Genomic DNA, 18,615 nt, shown 5'->3' on the forward strand with positions numbered 1-18,615 from the left:
AATTTACTTCGGGAAAGATCGTGCAGCTGAGAAGAATCTTGTTAGTGGATCCCTCCTTTGCAATGACGGATTTAAGTTAGTGTTTGAGTCCAATAAAGTTATTGTGTCTAAGTATGGACAATTTATTGGTAAAGGTTATGAGTGCGGAGGCTTGTTCCGCTTATCCATTTAGGATTTTTGTAATAAGATCGTGAACAACGTCAATTCTTTTAATAATGAGTCTAATGTTTGGCATTCACGACTTTGTCACATTAATTTTGGTTGCATGACGTGGTTAGCAAATCTGTGTTTAATCTCTAACATCACGGTGGCTTAAGGTTCGAAGTGCCAAGCTTGTGTGCAAGCGAAGCAGCCTCGCAAGCCTCGCAAGGCTGCGGAGGAGAGGAACCTAGTACCGTTATAGCTCCTATATTTTGATCTTTGCGAGATCAACGGTGTATTAACCAAAGGTGGAAAACGTTACTTCATGACTTTCATTGATGATGCGACTAGATTTTGCTATGTGTATTTATTAATATCAAAAGATGAAGCATTGCATTATTTTAAGATCAATAAAGCTTACGTTCCGCGGTGGAGAATATTTCTCCAGTGAGTTTAATTCATTTTGTGAGGAACATGGAATCGTACATGAGAGGACGCCTTCCTATTCGCCCCAGTCAAACGGGGTTGCTGAGAAAAAAAACCGCACACTGACTAACTTGGTTAACGCCATGTTAGACACCGCGGGTTTATCCAAGACATGGTGGGGGAGGCTCTATTGACTTCGTGTCATGTCCTAAATCATGTTCCCACAAAACATAAAGAGATTACCCCATACGAGCTATGGGAAAAGAAGAGACTCACACTTTTTTACTTACAGACTTAGGATTGTTCGGCGAAAGTCAATGTGTCAATCACCAAGAAACGTAAGCTTGGACCAAAAACCGTTGATTGTGTATTTCTTGGCTACGCTCTTCGAAGTGTCGGGTATACATTCTTGGTTGTAAATTCTGGACTTCTGTCCTCGGCCTTTTGGTTCAAGTCAAGGAGCATTCTCATCTTCCCCATATATATCATGCCCTTCGTTTCGGCCGTTTTGGTTCGAATTGAGTAATCTATTTACTTTCTTTATGATATCACGCCCTTAGGTTCGACCTTTTGGTTCGGATCAAGGAAATTTGCATAGTCTCATGTCATATATTTTTGGATACCTTTGTTTTGGCCTTCGCGGTTCAGAACAAGGATAATACATTTTGCATACCTTCGTTTTGGCCTTCATGGTTCAGAACAAGGATCATACATTTCCCATACCTTCGTTTTGGCCTTCGCGGTTCAGAACAAGGATAATGTTCGGGGAAACACCTAAATTAATATGTTAAACAAAAATCTTAATATACGCTCTGCACATGGATTTTTCATGAATTCCATGATATGAGCCATTAAAATCTTGAAATTACAAGTCGAAACTCTGCGCATGGGTTCTTCACGAATTCCATGATATGAGCCATTAAAATCCTAAAATTATAAATCGAAACTCTGCGCATGGGTCTTCGCGAATTCCATGATATGAGACATAAAAATCCTAAAATTATAACTCGATGCTCTTCGCATGCGTTCTCAACAAGCATTACATGATACGAGCTTTAAATTGCCACAATAATAAATCATGTCCTTATAGCCAAGGATGATCAAGTTATCCTCGGCTTCAAAACTGCAATGTGCAAATTAATTATATTAGCGTGGGTTTTAGTCCGGGCGATATACCTAATAGGATTGCATATAGTCTGTTTGGGCTTAAATATAGCTAGCCTCAACCTGATCATTACTAAACATGATGCATGCGAATTCATTTGCACCTCGTCCAAATTAAATTATATGCCTCTTTCATTTGGGCGCACGTATGATAAAAATGAATTGCAATTAGGAACATAACCTATGTCGCTTGCACCAACAATTACATAGTGCATTTAATAGTTTATTTCACATACTCGTGCCCTGCGCATGGGTTGCCGTCGAAATTCCATGATATGAGGCCGATGCTAAATTATAAGTTACGCTCTACGCGTGGCTTTTCCAAGAAGTAAAATGAATAAAGAAAGTCAGCAAAATATATATTATAAGATACCAAATATATTGATTAAAATATATCTCATAAACCATCACTTTGATTATGATACTCGTAGGCATCATAGCGATACATGTGTCACTAAGCTATGTCAAATATGCATACCCAATATCTACATCTACATCTACACCTAATAATAAAGAGAGGAGTGTTTCCTTGGTCGTCATCCGTGAGGCATATTTACGTTTTGCCCCTTCCGTTCTTCAAGATTCAACTCCCAACGCTAGCCGCCGCCTCCCCCCGGCCTAACTGCACCCCCCCCCCCCCCACTCCCCACCCACACGCCGCATCGTCTTTGTCCTCCTTTCTCAGCCCCCCCCCCCCCCCCGCTCCCAGCTCCCCGACGCAGAGGGGATTGAACTCCTGGACCTCCCCTCGAGGCCTCGACCTCTTGTACCTCCCGTGGACCTCCCCTCGACAACCAGCCGGACTCGCGACGGGTTGGAGGAACTAAGTGGCTGCGGCGGCATGGGGGCGGGCTCAGCGGCAGTGGCCGCACATGTGGTCGCGCGGCAGTGGTGCAAGGCGTCGGTGCTACAGGCAGTGACGTGTGCATGGGCAGAGGAGGAGATCGTTAGGTAGAGATTTTTTCTGCTTATTATTGTAAGTTCTACGCAGTCAAAATACGTTCGGGGAAATTATGATTTCAGTAATATAATAAAAGGAACCCGTCGCGACTCGGCGTGCTGGGTACTCCCTCCGTCCAATTTTAGGCATAGATCTATTACATATATCGCTAGACGCTTTTTAGGCATAGATACATCAATATTTGAGCAAATTTGAGTCACTTAATATGGGACGGATGGAGTACTATTATATAAATATAGGGTTAACATCGTGAGCTCCAGACTTAGCCAAAAATATAAATTCGCACTTGATATCATACTGCAAATGAAATACAGAAATAAGTTCCATAATACAAATATATGTTCCAAAATTTTAAACACAATCACATGAACAAAACTTCAAGTTTCCCCCAACAGGCGTCTGAGGAGGGCTCAATTTTTTATTTTTTTGTAATAGTCATAGCCATGTGTTCTAATCCTTTAGAAATGTTGGAATTCTTAATCAGGGGTTTTCTTGCAAGAGATGTAATTAACATAGTTTTTATGTAAATGTAAGAATTCTGGAAGTAAGGAGCCTGCAATGTTTGATATTATTTGTCTCATTTTACATTCATGCATTTTATATTTATTTTTATTCAATCTGTATCTATAAGGTGGACTCGTAGTATTTCCTCGTCCTATTTTCCCGTCATCAAGCCCCTAGATGGGCATGGGCAATTTCAGGAAGCGGCTGGCCGAGTTGTACATGGAGGTGGCCCGGATCCTAGACTCCACATTCGAGTACGGATTAGAATCAGAAACGAAAATAATTGAAGAAGATCCGTTTCCTGATGATGATAAGAAGGAGATGAACAGGGGTAAATCAGCCGAGCAAGTAGCTGAAGAGGAGAAGGAGATGGCCGCCGAAGAGGAGCTCTTCAATTCGTACCGTGGATACTGGCAATCTTCATGGGGAGGCAGTAGCCAGTGCGGATCTTTCACAGATATGAGTGAGTAGTAAACATGCATGCTTACTAGTCAAGCTTACTTTGATTAATTTGTCACATGTTAGATTCCTAATGCAAACTTCACTTTGGTGCCCACTGCAGCGCAGGTGAGTCCCATGTACTTTACGCACTTGACACCTGAATGCATCCCAGAGATCGCTGGCGCGATCGCCTCAGCCACCTTGCAGATCTTCAACATCAAACTTGCAGAAATAAAAGGTGGACTCCAATGGCCATTGTCTCTCTATGGCGTGGTTGCTGTGCGAGGCTCCGTGGATCACAATCGTAACCTTCTCTTCTCCTGTGGTAGGTATATATGCTAGTATGTTAATTTGTACTGCATTATTCTTTTGGGATCTTACTGCACAAACACTAGCATGTCAGTAGTTATATTTATCTGAGAATCATTCTATCCTAGATTTTTGTTATGTTCTTCATGTGGTAGCATTGTGTCGATCTTTCCCCCTAGAATTAGAGTATTTTTAAATTCTTCCAGGATTTCTGGTAGTAACGGGGTTAACACTTGCAGGATCGAGTTTTGTGCTTGACTGGCCCATCTCGTGCAATCGTCATTACGGAACCTGTTGAACTTGAAATCCAACTAATAGTGAAAGGTAGAACAATGTCTCAAGATAGAGCACTGATCAGGCGTATGTACTGTTGCAGAGGAGGACCTGAGTCTGGTGTATTTACCATTTCCCTTGAGAACTGCTTCTGCAAAACAGAGTTATGCATGGAGCAAGTTGAAGAAACTGTCCAGGCCACTATTGTGGGTATCCATGTCAAAAATGGGTCATGGCCTTTTGAATATGGTGGTCAAGTGGCTTGCTCCTCACCTTCACGGACACCCATGTTCGTTGGTGATGAAGTCACTTATATTACTGATGATTCCCCATCTGTGAAAGTTGTGTTGCTTGCATCTCGCGGTGGAACATTGCCCAAGAATTCAGCCGGTTACCTTTGTCTGTCAAGGCATGTCGTTTCTGTAGAAATTAAAGGAAGCCTGAAATTTTTCATAGAAGCTTACACACAATCCGGTGATACCGCCGCATGTGGTGAGGTTTGCTTCACGCCCAAAGCTCACGGTATAAGCCGGTGTACATGTTTCCTTGGTTAGAGAGGGGTGGAGGTGGAGATCACTGTTGCTTGGTCTCTTCTTGTTTCAAGTAAGCAGTATATTGCGGCACAGGGAAGTGTCTTTGAATGTTCTGATGCTGTGGAACGATCGCTCGCTCGGATGGGACGGTGAATTTGTTATGAAGCTGATGCTACAAAGAGAGGCGCAACAAGCCATCTCTTTTGTTTTATTTATTTATTTATCTACCATTTGGTTTAGTATAAGCTATTGTCAGGGGCAACTATTTGTGCATGGACTTTAATATATAAGTGATGTTATTATACAGGAATTTCTAAGTTATGGTTGTCTCTCTTGTGACGAGTGTTTTCTTTTCTTTCATCATCTATCATATTTTGTGTCGACTTTGTTCTGCTACTCTGGTAGCATGCAAGTAGACAAGCCAGCAGTGAGATGGATTTGCTGGTTACATTTGGAGCTTGGTTCTTCTTCTTCCTCTATCTGTTCATTGTCATGTCATACAGGCTTCTCAAACGCCGACCGTTTCCAATGGAAGCACTAGTTTGGGGATATCATATCTTTTGAGTAAATTTCGCAAAACTACGGTTTTTTGGGTAGTTGTGTCGCTGAAACGAAAAATCTTTCGCAGAACCACACTTTTTGAGTCAAAAAGTTTTCTCAGTCGGCCCGAAACCGGATGGTTTCGCGGTTTTGCTTGATTTTTTTGAGTGCATAATTGGTTTGAGGACAGGTAACTTGTCTTAACATGACAAGCCAGAGTATATGAAATCATTCCGTTCTCTAAAAGCATTGTATAACTTTGACAAATTTGCTTTTTCTTTTTGCTTTCTTTGAGGCATGCAATGCGCTTAAGACTATAGGCATAGACCAGCTTGTATTGAAATTTGAAAGCCACAACAGAACTTGTCAAAATCGCAGTTCCAGTGAGACTAAAATGGGTGAATCCACACTGTCAAAAACATTACTGCAGTTGGTTCAGATCACTCGACGAAACACCAAATGCAGAACCTCACTGGAGATCAATCACTGGCCCTTCCAGTGAGCCAAATGCAGAACCTCTTCTTGGTCATTGAGCGAAGCTCCAACGATGTAACACTCTGGTGCTCTAGATGCTCCTCTGCCCCTTCCAGAACTCTTCTGAACGACTGGGCCATTATGCTTGGTCACCTTGCCTCTCGTATGTAATTTTCTGCTGCTTCTCCGTCTCGCTTGTAATTAAGGGGGGTATGTTTCCCCCACTCTCCTTATTGTACAGTTTGGTTTTTCAATAAAGTTGTGCAGGCTGGCTATAGCCCGCCGTAGTTCGGGTAAAAAAAAATCAATCATTGGCCACCACGGCAGTAGAATGGAGGGTGAACGCATCGCGTAGGGGACAGAAGATCCCGTGATGTCGATTGTCCAAAAGTGCCTCCAGAAATATCCCCACGCGTCGCGTCTCATAGAAGAGACAGACACGTCCCAAAAAATTCAAATGTACTGGAAATGCAGCATGGAGATTTGAATTGACACCGTCGGTTGTATTTTTGCTGTCCTATGAGGCATTCATGGTGATCGAGACTCGATCGGAGGGGCGGATCGATGCACAGGTAGGGCCTACCTCAAGGCCGGCTCAGGAAACCGCCAGAGCCACCACCCCGCAACTTAATTTGATGATATATTCATGTTGTTGCATGCAGACGGGGAAGCTGGCGACGTACGTACGGTGCCATCGAAGCAGAGGACGCCGCGGTGTTCCAGGTTGCGTCGTCCACGGGCCACCTGGCAACTCGACGGTGAAGCTAGCAGTTGTGCAAGAACACCGTCATGACCTGATGACCATCTGGCACTGCCAGGTCGTCGACGTTCAAACGCCTCGCCCGTTCGGAACGAAACCGTCATGATGCTCGGCAGGGCAGGTGATTTATCATCGATCCCTCATGTTTGCTCCTTGCCATCTTTGAACATGTCATGCATAGTGGTAGGTAGTGGGGAGACCATCCTTAAAATGTTTAGGCTTTTAGCCAGGTGATTTATATATCATCAATCCCTCCCCCTCATGCTGACATGGTCGCGCCTGGGGTAGGTAGGGATTGACGACACTGGTGGCGACACGCAAGGGACAGTGGCGGCACCACACCAAGTTGCTTATCTATCTGAATACATCAACCCGCGGTACGTCCATGGATTTCTTACATACATTGATCGATCGGCAAAGTTGTGGGTTAATTAGGGTTATACCTTCTTGGGGACGGAGAGAGTATAAGGGACGATGAGCTCCGAGTGTCAGTAGCTAGCTTGCAGCTGGGACTACAGTTCAGCCAGCGGGCTCGAGCCTGTACTGCTGTGTACTGTGTTGGTCTACTTTTCGAGTGAGCTCGGGGTATTTATACACGGGACAGTGAGGTTCTGCATTTGGTGTTTCGTCGTGCTTTTAAAAAAAAAAATGCAAACTTGCGTTAACTAGTAGACGAAGCCATATCGCTTGCCACCAAAGAGATTACATCAGCATGGGCACCCTTTACAAGTAGAAAGGTTCCCGGGGTAAGAGATCTGCCAACATTGACTAGTTTGTGGGCAACACTATTACAAGTTCTACTACACGAGCTAACAGAGACAATGGTAAAGTGGTTTCGAAGAAGATGTTTGGTTTCTTCAATGATCAGAGCTGTAGCAGATAAATTAGCTGTGCGAGACAGCAAAGCATCCTTCGGCAGAGTGCAGTCAATCTCCAGAATCACCTTGTGGAAACCTTTCGAGATGGCCATCCTAATGGCCCCCATCGCTGCAGCAGCCTCCTCCATGAATGGATTCAACGCAAATGACGAATTTTTCACTGGACTTGAGACTACTGTACATAAATAGCCTCACTTCATCCTCTCACATTAAGATGCCGCAACGGCTGAATCGAAGAGGATCAGGATTTTGATTTTCAAAATAGCACCGGAATTTGGAAATTTATCTAAACTGTTTTGATCCTTACAAATGCATAACCTATTGTACAGTATTAGGAACCTTTGCAGATGTAAATGAAAGTACAGAAGATTTACCTAATATACATATACATCAATAGATGCACATGCAGAATTCAGCCTACTAAAAACTTCATAAGTCGCAATTAATAGCCAAGCAGTTTTTTTATGAAACAGGGCTTTCATTCATTAAACAGCAGTGGGATATTCATGCTGAATACAACTTGTTAAAAACACCGGCACCTGGGACTCCCAGGCACACTCCGATTCAGATATAGATGCAAATTTAGCAGTAAGATGTGCTGCAGTATTTGCCTAACGGCTTACAAAACAGATCTCAAAGGAGACAAAATCCCTAGTAATCTTCTCCATTTGGATTAGTATCGGCAAGATAGCTGATCTGTTCTTCTTCCTTGTCTTCCAGAGCTCAGTGAACACCTAGATTTGACCTTCGAAGCCTCAATAGACCCACACAACAACACCCAACACGGCAAGCTAGTGCTTCTGCTGTTTAGGATCAGCGATATGCTCATAGCAGATTGATTTAGCGCAAACAAATGAGCCATTTTTGTCCCTGGCCACACAGCCCGAGGACCTCAAGAGTAGATTCACATCAAAACCAGCATCCACATTCGTTTTGAGAACATCAGCAGGAGGTGGTTGCCAAGTCGAGGACCTTTTGTTTGGATTTGGAGATTTCAGAGATCTTGTGCTCGATATGAGATCACGTACTTGCTGTACCAACAGCCCATCTGCAAAGTTTATCAATACATGGAGAGGGGATTCTCCTTTGCCCCGAGGCGACGTTGAGCGAGAGGATAACCCCATCGCTGGCGACGGCGGGGATGGGGCCGATCATCTCCACCACGTCTGCCTCAAACCCCATCTGTCCTCGCTTGGCGAGCCACTGTACCAGACGAACGGAGGCAACAGGTGGAGTCGGGGGAGCAGGGACGGCAGGACCTCGGGGCGTGAGGGAACACAGGGCGGCAGGGAGCAGGAGGTGCGGCAGGACCATAGGGCGGTGTCGGGGTAGACGACAGTTCCGTTCCACCGTCTAGAGGAGGACGGCCGTGCCAGTGGCTGGAGATCGATCGAGCGGCTGGCAGCTCGGACCGGTGAGGCAGTCGGAGGAGAAGGGGGAAGCGGGAACTCGAGGCGACAGGACCTCAGGGCGGCGTCGGGGAACATAGCGGTTCCGTTCCACCGGCCAGAGGAGTGCGGCCGCGCCATTGGTTGGAGATCGATCGAGCGGTGGCGGCGGCGTCGATCTAGAGGGGCAGGGAGCTCGGAGGGGTGGCGGTTCCGGGACTCAGCGGTTCGTGGTTGGCTGCTCTGGACACAAGATGGGCCTCGGTGGGCTGGACGTGATGGGCCAACATATTAGATGGAATAAATTTGGAAATTAGAACGGAAATTAGATTAAAATTAGAAAAAATAAATGCTGACGTGGATAGCCTGCATGTGCAGTTTGCTAAATTAACTGCATTTAGTGGGTTTCAACTTTATATAATTTATAGATATATACGACGAGGAATAATTTAATCCCTGGCCCCGGGGTGTAGAAAAAAGCGGCACCGCCCAGGGCCCTGCTGTCTGCCTTCCATGCTCTCTTTTTTAATTAATTGATCGAGAGCATGTATAATATACACGGAGTGCATCTTTTTGAACGTACTTGTGATCGATTCATTTGCACCGCCTCGAAAGGATCATTAAATTCTCTGGATCCAAAAGTTACCCGTGATAATGATAGGGTGTGGCCGCCATATCGAATTTGTAAAAAAAGAAAAATGCAACACCAAATTTCACATTGCATTTGTAATTTGTTTGGTGCGGCATGCATATATGCGTTGGCGTTTTAATTAAATTCTACGAGCTCGATAGTAAAGTAAAAAACACCAGTCACATTTTGATCAGTCAAAAGGATGGATCGTTCGCGCAGGGGTGATGAGAATGGTTGACGAACGACACGGACGAGCACGTGCGTGTGTGTCCTACGTGGGTCTTGCCGAAAGTGCGATTTCTGTATTGAGACTTGCACTCCTGGTGGTCTTGTGGCCACGCACTCAACTCCCGTTTACACGTACTCGTCGATCCCGTTTTGCACGAGCTGGAGAAACAAGCTTATTACTAGTTAAAGCACACTTGTGGGCCGCCGCTTTCGATCGCTGCCTTGTGATGCGCGATGTGTGTATATTGCTTGCTCAGCCACAGCACTAAACGTGCTCACGATCATATATACATGCATGTTAATTACGATTGGGGTCATCAGCTGAAACTTAATTGAGATAGGAATCGATGGGCATAATCTAGAGTTTTTCGATCGATGATGAATTATTAATGATCACTTTGGTGCAAGGCCGGTACGGGGAAGTGGAGAACGTACGTACAGGAGTAGAAATAAACACGCATGCAGATGGATAGGAATACCTAGTTTTTCGATCGATGATGAAGTAAGAAGGCAGACATTTTTAGCCGAGAGCAGCAGCGAGACGACGACGACGACGGCGACAGCGGTGGCCCCGCGGCGTAGAAAAAAGCGGCACCACCGCCCCCTGCTGTCTACTAGCTTGCTTCCCTGCTCGATCTCTTTTTTAGCTTCTTCTCGCTTTCTCCCTGCGATGGAGCGCGCGCGACGTACGTACGTGAGATACGTACCCATTGTCCATTGACCGCGGAATAATTTCCAACCATGTATTCGTGGATGAGTCGATTGATCACCGTGGTAGCTCGTACTAAGCGGACGGACGCATAAGGTATATCTGTATGTGCATGCATGCACGGTGTATTTTGGTTAATTGCTACTCCACTCCACCTCACATGCAGTTGCAAACTAATCCCTTCGATCCTAAATTCTTATTTCAAATTTGTTCAAATATGAATGTATATATCTATTCTTAAAACCTAAAACATAATGCGCTGACGTTTTTTATCTGGCTGATTCGTGTGCACGGACGCAATTGGTCCAACGCTGACTCGCGTTCCAGTTAGTGCTAGTTGGGCGTGCGGAGGGTGCAGCTGATGTGGTCAGCTTTCTTTGTACCAGTCCATTTTAAAGGTTTAAAATGTTTTCTGATCAAATCGTCAGTCCGATTTATATTCCGTTTTCACCGGTTGCCTCGTATCGACAGTAGCTTTAAATTTAGATCCGATTTTGATATGTTTTGCCAAACTTTTTTTCGACACTTAAGTTACCAATCGATAATGCGAAAATTACCATCTTACTTTGAAAAAGTTGCCATGTCGTAATAGGGTGGCAACTTCATTAATTATTGGCGGGTAACTTTTATGCATAAGTTATCATTCTATTTGTACGAAGTTGCCATGTGGTAACTTGATATCGACAGAGTGTCAACTTCATATATTATCGGGTGGTAACTTTTGAGATTGATTTTTTCCGTCGAACATACCAATATGCATGAAGTTATCACACGGTAATTTGTTCCTAACTTGGTGATACTTTTGTATATTATTCGATGGTAACTTCAGTGGACAAATTACCAGCCTATTTTGTTTGAACTTACCACATGGTTATCTGTTACTAACACGATGGTAACTTCATGCATTATTGGCTGATAACTTGTAGGCCGAAAAAAAATGTTGTACCAACATATCAACATGTGATCTAGTTTTGAAGATCTAGTCGAGACAAACCTAACCGTAAAAATGGATCATAAAACAGGTACACATTTTCAGAGATAATACATTTTGAAATTTGAAATCTCAAAAAATTTAGATGATGTCATCACATTTGTCCACTAATGCATGCATGCAGACAGTCACCATGTTGCCTTGAGTGTACGCGCGGGATGAGATATGCGGCCACGGTCGCGCATTAGCACATTCCAAAAAACGTTTAGATACATGTAATATTTCGACAGTACCGGGCCTCGACATAGAAGCTACACTCGTGCGTTTTAGTACGTCCTCTGCTTGCGTAGGCTCGCAACCGAACTCTGATCCAGGCCGGCCGGCATCAGGGATTCAGGATCCTGAGCTCCATGCATGCGTGTGTGATTCCATTGTTCCACACATACCCGGCCTCGACAGTCGACACTAGAAGCTACTCCTGCGTTTTACTCTACGCAGGCTCGCAACCGAACTCTCCAGTCCCGGCCGCGGCCGTTTTATTTTCCTCGGTAAAAGCAACGGCTCAGAGCCAGAGGGAGAATGCTACAAGCTCCATGCGTGTGTGTACCCGTCACCGCGAACGTCGGCGGCGGGCGGCTGGCCGGTGATGAGATAGATATGAGATCACGGAATTGATCGAGGAACACAACGGGCCATGGGCGGCTAGGCTACAGCTACAGCTGACCGGCCGCCAAGCCGATCGCGTCTACAACTCTGCATCCGTTGCTCGCTGCCCGTGCTAGCAACTAGCACATGTCAGTTTTCACGTGACGCCATCGAGAGTCGCGACTGGAGTGGTGGTCGAGGAACTGAAGCAAACTTTGCGCACACGGAGAGCATCTTAATTCTTGGTCGTTTCATTCTGTTGAGCCGTGGGCTCCACCGCCGGCGCCGGCTTCTATATATAGGCCCCCCCCAACTGGACGGCACGAGCTACCAGCTGCTAGCTAGCCCACGACCAACTGCTCCCGTCGACTCCACCATCAGCTGATTGCCGCCGCCGCCCATCCAGCTCGGACTGACCGCTACGTCTCTCTCACTCTCACTTGCTCCTTGCTTTGGTCCTAAGCTAGCTCCTCCTTTCGAGACACGACCACTGCACACGCACGCGCAGGCCCGTTTTAAGCCTCCATCGACCGGCATGCGCTAGCTCTGCTCTGCTCCCACGCCAAAATTGACCAACCAAATGGCTCCCGATGCAGCAGCCACCGGCAAGCTCCCTGATCAGGCCCCGCCGCTGCTCGCGCAGGTCAGTCAGTCAGTCACTGAGTATGCAAGTCACTAATTAAGCATGCATCCGTGGTGCCAGATCATCGGCTGATAGCTTGTTGTTTGCTTTGGGTTTATAGGGAGATCATCATCAGGCCGGCGCCGGGAACGGCAACGGCAAGCAGCAGCAGCTGGTGGAGTGCCCGCGGTGCGGTTCGGGGAACACAAAGTTCTGCTACTACAACAACTACAGCACCGCGCAGCCGCGCCACTTCTGCCGCGCCTGCCGACGCTACTGGACCCACGGCGGATCCCTCCGCAACGTCCCCGTCGGCGGCGCATGCCGACGCCGAGATGCCGCCGCCTCTGGCAACGCCAACAAGCGCCGCAGGGCCAGCTCCTCTGACTCCGGCTACCCGTCGTCGTCCTCCGCCGAGCCGCCATCGTCCGCGGCGCAGGACCAGCTCCCGCCGCCAGCCTTAACGTTCCCGTTCCTCAGCGACGGCACCGCTTTCTTCTTACCGCCGCCGCCGCAGTACGATATCAGCCTCGGCGCTGGCTCCGCTGCGGCGGCGTTCTCGTGGCCGCTCTACGACGGCGGGCTCGGGGCGGCGCCGTGGGATGATGGCACGCTCTCCGGCGCTGCCGCCGGTGCGGCGACGGGAGCGTGGGGGAACGTCGACGAGTTCACTGGCCTCGACCTCAGCTGGCCGCCAGCGTCCGGCAACTGACGTACTCCACATCACAATGATCACATCAGCCGGTCGATCTCGCCGGCCGGTGCGTTTTGAGGCTCCCTGTTTTAGTGTTGCGGCCTTGAATTCTTGATCTCGATCAGATAGTGCTGAAGCTGAATTTACCTTTGCCATGCGGTTTGTGCTATGTCTTCGTTCTGAGCTAGGATCGTTCGTACCTTCGTACGCAGCTCAATCCTCTCCTGTGACTTCACTGTTGTGGTGTGGTGACTACTGTTAGAACCAAAGGAAGAACCACGCATGACCTGATCTGTGCAGTGAAAATTACAGTTAATAATAAAAGTTTGTTCCAGAGCATATCTACTGTCACAGCCACATCAGATTAGTTAGACAAGGCTGTAAAATGCTCAACAGCACTGTTGGTCTAGGAAAAGGGAACATCAATTGGCTGGTAAAACAAAAGGGAATGACACAGGATATGCTGTTATGAAGTGACCGTATCTGTCTTGTATAAGGATAGAACCAAAATATGAACAAATAAAGGTATTGGCACAATTACAGAGCGAGCCTTGTATCAATAATAGAAAGAAAAAATAGTGTGGTCTTTGGAGTGATCTTAATTTTCAGCCACCCAAGCGGACGACAAAACAGAGAAAACTTTGAACTGTAAGAATCCTAGGTGAACTGGTGAAGAACTAAAGATATCTATACAGTAATCAAACCAGGGGACAGCTCTGCACTCTCACTATCTTTACACTTGGACTGGGAAGCCGAAATTCTGGAACACCCTGATTTCGCCTCCCCGTCCAGCCGTGACAATCACCAGACCCCACGCGGACCGGCGCTGCACATCCATAGCTCCAATGCAAAGATCGGATGAGCCTTGACCGGGACTGCTCTTGGCAGACGGTAATTTCTCGTCTAGCCAGGATGGGGATACTGCCTCTACTGGATGACTGCTTGTGCTTGCACCACCTTCGCAAACTGGGTTCTCGGTGTACGTGTTAGCAGTTCCATTCGCTTCTTGCTCATTGTTTTCTACAGGGGCTTCAGGGGCAGGGTTCACTGCAACATCCGAATCACTGTGTCTGCTGCTACGAGACCCAAACGATCCGCGGGCTTCAGCACCAGGCCATGTGATAGCCACAGTTACATCATGACAGTGAAAATGTTCATATGAGTTGGTTACATCAACTGAGCTCCTGCTTCTGCTCGGATGGGAACTATTGTCATGTCTCCAGACATACACATGAGAGTCCTCACTGGCACAGACTACATATTTCCCATTTGGAGCTACAGAAGCTGAGATTTGGCTACTTGTATTGCGGAATCCTGATGGGAAGAATAAACACAGAGTAAATGCAAAGGCCTAACACGTGTATATTGCTAACCACATAGACAAATATCATATTCCCTAACAGGTTCAGGACAAATCAAATTACATAGAACTACATGGTTCACATGCTCTAGAGTTGGGCAAAATAACACTGATTTTGATCAGCAAACATGTCATAAACAATCTACAATGAGAGGAGAATGAAACATTACCTTTAAATTTGTGGACAAGCTCATCGCCATTAACAACACGGATCCTTGAATCTGCAGAAGTAATCAAGACTTCCAAGGAGCTTCCTGGAGCAAACTGGTACATGAAATACAGATACTTAGGTCAGCTGTATCGGAGGAATCGGGTTAAAAAAAAATAGACCAAATCTCGAAAAGGCTAGGCATGTGTTAGGTTTCCTAAAATTGCATGTACTGCACAATTAGGTACCTGGAAGCCAGTTATCTTCTTCTGGCCAGACTTCTTTTTTCTGATTCTCAAATCTATCTGACTTTTGTACTGAAGCTTCTTTTCTGCAATCGTCAAGGAAATGGAGAAATTCGTTACTCAAGGAAATGGAACACTATAAGTTACTACATAGTACATCTTTTATCAGGCTACTATTACATGATTGTAATTACTAACATAAATGGATGCATTTAACTATGGGTAGAGTGGCATACCAGTTGTATCAAATAAATGGCAGCTTCCCTTGTGAGATCCTACCATTGCAACCTTTGAAAGTAACAGATAAATGTAACATAAGCTCATTTAGTTTCATGTTCAGTGCATATGTTCACCAATATCAGAAAAATAAACTACCTGTCCATCAGGTGAATAACATGCAGCAGTAACCATCTCATGAAGATCGTTCCAATCCTCAATCTTCCGATCATGGACATTCCAAATGCGAACTTTCTCATCCAGTGACCCACTAATGAAGAAGTTATCATCTACAGGATTGAACTGAATGCAAGTGACTGCAACAAATTGAGTGCACAGGAGGAAGTCAATTGTCTGGTTGCTCCAAAGATATTTAGTCACTAGCAAAATAGGTATTAGATGGAAAATGATCCTGCAAGTAGACTGACCATAGTCTGTGTGTGAGAATGTCTTCAAACAGGTACTTGTGGTAATGTCCCACAGCTTAACAGTTTTGTCCATTGAGGATGAAAGCAAGTACTACATGAGAACCAACAACTGGTTAGTGCCTGAACACATGCTTAGCCTTTTGCTGGAAGAGACCGTTATTTTGTGGCCTTTGCCAAAACACACCGCCGGAATGTGTCTTTGCCCAGTACCATTACAATATACATATGGTGCACATATCGAAACCAAGTCGCTTTATAAATGTAGCTGTGGTTGTTTACATGAGAAAATTGGAAAAGGATAGCATGTGAAACACCTGTAGAACATGTGCATGAATGCCAAAGAAAGCTCAAGTAGACACAGAAGGTCGATTTGCTGCTCGTGCATTTGAACACTACAGGGAACAAATAGATAGTAAAGGCAGCAAGGCTGTCGTTTATGACTATGCCATTTCCCTGGCTTGTCAGGTTATGAACTACAATCATATATTGTACGCCGCATTTGGGATTTGTAAACCACATATAACTGTAAGCATTTTTCTTCAGGGCAGACATTAACGTACCATTTTCAAACCATGTTTGCAAAGATTAGTGTTCTTCACCAAATTACCAGTTTGCAGCACATGAACATGCTATTCGATTTCCAAGTCCTAACCACATTTAATTAGGCCAAAAAAAACTATTCTAACAATCTTTACATCTGCAGTCTAAAATATGAGGATTAACTATGAATAGTGTTTTGATTCAAATGTTAGCATTACTTTCTGTTCTGGAGAAGATGGCTGTGCAATTTTGATTCAAATGTTTCAGGATATCTAACAAGGTGCCAAAAATTATGATTGAGTAGTTGGGTATTCAATCAAATGTCACAAGTCTGTACCTGAGATTTGGACCACGATAGATCAAGAACGTCAGCAGCGTGCCCCAGGAGCGAGCAAACTGGCTTTTCTCTGAACCCAAACACACACTCAGGCACAACTAGATGATCAGAACCAACGGACTTCCGGCTGCTTTGCACCCTTGGTCTCCTCTTCTTCTCGACATATCCCTTGTCTGCAGAGTTCAGTGCCAATGTTGCCACCTCCGGCGACCCATTCCCAACAACTGCAACAAACGGGCTGGAGCCACCGCCACTCTCCCTTGTGACTGTACCTTCCCCAAGCAACTCCCCCTTTCTCTCGCCCTCCGAGACCCCCCACACATGGATCACACGGTCCTCCCCGGCGCTCGCAAGGTATCGTCCATCCAAGCTGAAGTTGATGCACCACACAGAGCCAGAGTGGGCAGCCAATTCCTGTGTCATGAACATTCCGGTGAGTTCCTTGCACGCCTTGCCATACTGCCGCACCCTGACCCTCCCAGCATTGCGCGACCCGCCGTTGCCGTCCAGACTGTCGTCGGTGGCGGAGCTCAGGCGCCGCGCTTCCCGCTCTTTCCTCTCCTTCTCCTTGTCCCTAACGTCGGTGCTGCGGCGCCCGTAGGCGACACTGCCAGCCAGGTGTCTGATGCCGCGCAGCCACCCTCCAGGCTTCCTGCGGGGTTTCGAAGCTGGGGCGGCGTTGTCGGAGGCGGAGGAGGACGTCGCGGTGGTCGCCCGGCGCATGAGTTCGTGGACGATCGGGGAGCGGCCGACGCAGAACTCGAACTCCTCGAGGGTGAGCTGCCGGCCGGTGCCGACCTCCCGGACGACCTCCTCGTGCACCTCCGCAAGCTCGAACTCGGTTCCGTCGTCCAGGTTCCGGATCCGGCATTGCTCCCCGCCGCCGCCGCTCGGGTTCCGCGCCAGCGGCGGCTTCCCATGCGCGGCGGATCTCGGCTCCTCCACCGCAGGCGGCGGCAGGGGCAGCAGTGGCGAGGCGGGGGGAGAAGGGGAACGCGGCGGCGGCGAAGGAGGGGAGGAGAGGCGTGGGGAGTAGGGCTGCAGGGACCCGGAGGGGGAGAGGCCGAGGCGGTTGAGCAGGAGCCGGCGTCGCTCCTCCACGGACGTGGGCTCGGAGATCCAGACGTCGTACGCGGAGTCGGCCGCGTGCTGATGGTGGTTGTTCCCGCGAGAGCGGCGGCGGCGGTGGACGTCGCTGGCAGCGTCGTCGTCGGAGGCGGAGGTGGAGGAGCAGGAGGAGGAGAGGATCCGATCCAGCGACTCGTAGAACTCATCCTCCCCCTCCACACCCTCCCCCGCCGGATCCACCGTCGCCGCCTCCGGCATTGCCCCCAGCAGAAGCAGAATCGCCCTCCCTTCCCCTGCTCCCCACACACACGCCGCGCGACAAAGCCGGAGTCCGCCCGAACGGAAATGGCGGTTTTATACCAGGAAGGAGGTTCCCGGTTCCGCGCGCGCGCTTCCGCCTCAGCCCGCTGCGTGCGGGGCGCGTCGTCCGGCACCAGCTGGGGGAAACAGCGACATGGACGGGGAGCACGAGCTAGCACCGCGGCGGCATTTGGGTTTCGGAGTCTCCGCTATGTTGGGGGACGGACGAGAAGAAGACTCGAAGCGAGCGCGGCGGTGTTGGTGCTGCTGCTGGACCTGAGGAGGCCGAGACTGCCGTGTTGTTGGCCTGCCTTTGCCTTTTTGCCTTTGCCTTTGCCTTTGCCTGGCCACCAACAAGACAACAACAACCCAACAACCGCCCAAATGACCTAAATCGAGGGAGGGATATACGTGTACTGCACACCTGAGAATGACCGGTGGGGACCCTGGTTTTCAAGCAATGGAGATGTTCCCTGGTTTTAATATGACAATAAAACCTTGTTTTGTATTTTTAGACTCAAAATCACCGCTTTTATTGCTCGGATGATATAGTTTCTGAATGCGGAATTGCCGGCAGAAAATCAGGGACTAAATCACAGTTTAAGTGGTGCGTGCCCTCGTCTAAATGGAATGAGACAAGGTCTCCTTGGTCTGTTCTTGAAAAGAAAAACTGGTTTGTCAAATCTTGAGTCGAAGCATTGTGATGGGGTGATTTTGTAGA

General features: G+C 47.3%; 2 protein-coding genes and 1 long non-coding RNA gene across 3 annotated transcripts; 2 read left to right on the forward strand and 1 right to left on the reverse strand.

The window, feature by feature from the left end:
* The first annotated feature begins 3,616 nt into the window (after positions 1-3,616).
* LOC112269476 lies at positions 3,617-4,860 on the forward strand. Its single transcript, XR_002961319.1, has 3 exons — positions 3,617-3,659; positions 3,759-3,962; positions 4,186-4,860. It is a non-coding gene; the product is annotated as an uncharacterized LOC112269476 (long non-coding RNA).
* Positions 4,861-12,271: 7,411 nt separating this feature from the next.
* On the forward strand, positions 12,272-13,591 carry LOC100825377 (dof zinc finger protein DOF1.7). Its single transcript, XM_003580780.2, has 2 exons — positions 12,272-12,579; positions 12,680-13,591. The coding sequence occupies exons 1-2, from the start codon at positions 12,517-12,519 to the stop codon at positions 13,268-13,270; spliced, it is 654 nt and encodes a 217-aa protein (XP_003580828.1). The 5' UTR covers positions 12,272-12,516; the 3' UTR covers positions 13,271-13,591.
* A 122-nt stretch (positions 13,592-13,713) lies between these two features.
* On the reverse strand, positions 13,714-18,232 carry LOC100841789 (WD repeat-containing protein 44). Its single transcript, XM_003579436.4, has 7 exons — positions 16,527-18,232; positions 15,650-15,740; positions 15,381-15,538; positions 15,242-15,293; positions 15,009-15,091; positions 14,783-14,876; positions 13,714-14,566 (listed from the first exon to the last, which is right to left on the reverse strand). Exons 1-7 carry the CDS (start codon positions 17,850-17,852, stop codon positions 13,986-13,988), a joined length of 2,385 nt encoding a protein of 794 aa, XP_003579484.1. The 5' UTR covers positions 17,853-18,232; the 3' UTR covers positions 13,714-13,985.
* Positions 18,233-18,615: the final 383 nt, after the last annotated feature.

Source organism: Brachypodium distachyon, chromosome 5 (genome assembly GCF_000005505.3).
Source record: "Brachypodium distachyon strain Bd21 chromosome 5, Brachypodium_distachyon_v3.0, whole genome shotgun sequence".
Lineage (NCBI taxonomy): Eukaryota > Viridiplantae > Streptophyta > Magnoliopsida > Poales > Poaceae > Brachypodium > Brachypodium distachyon.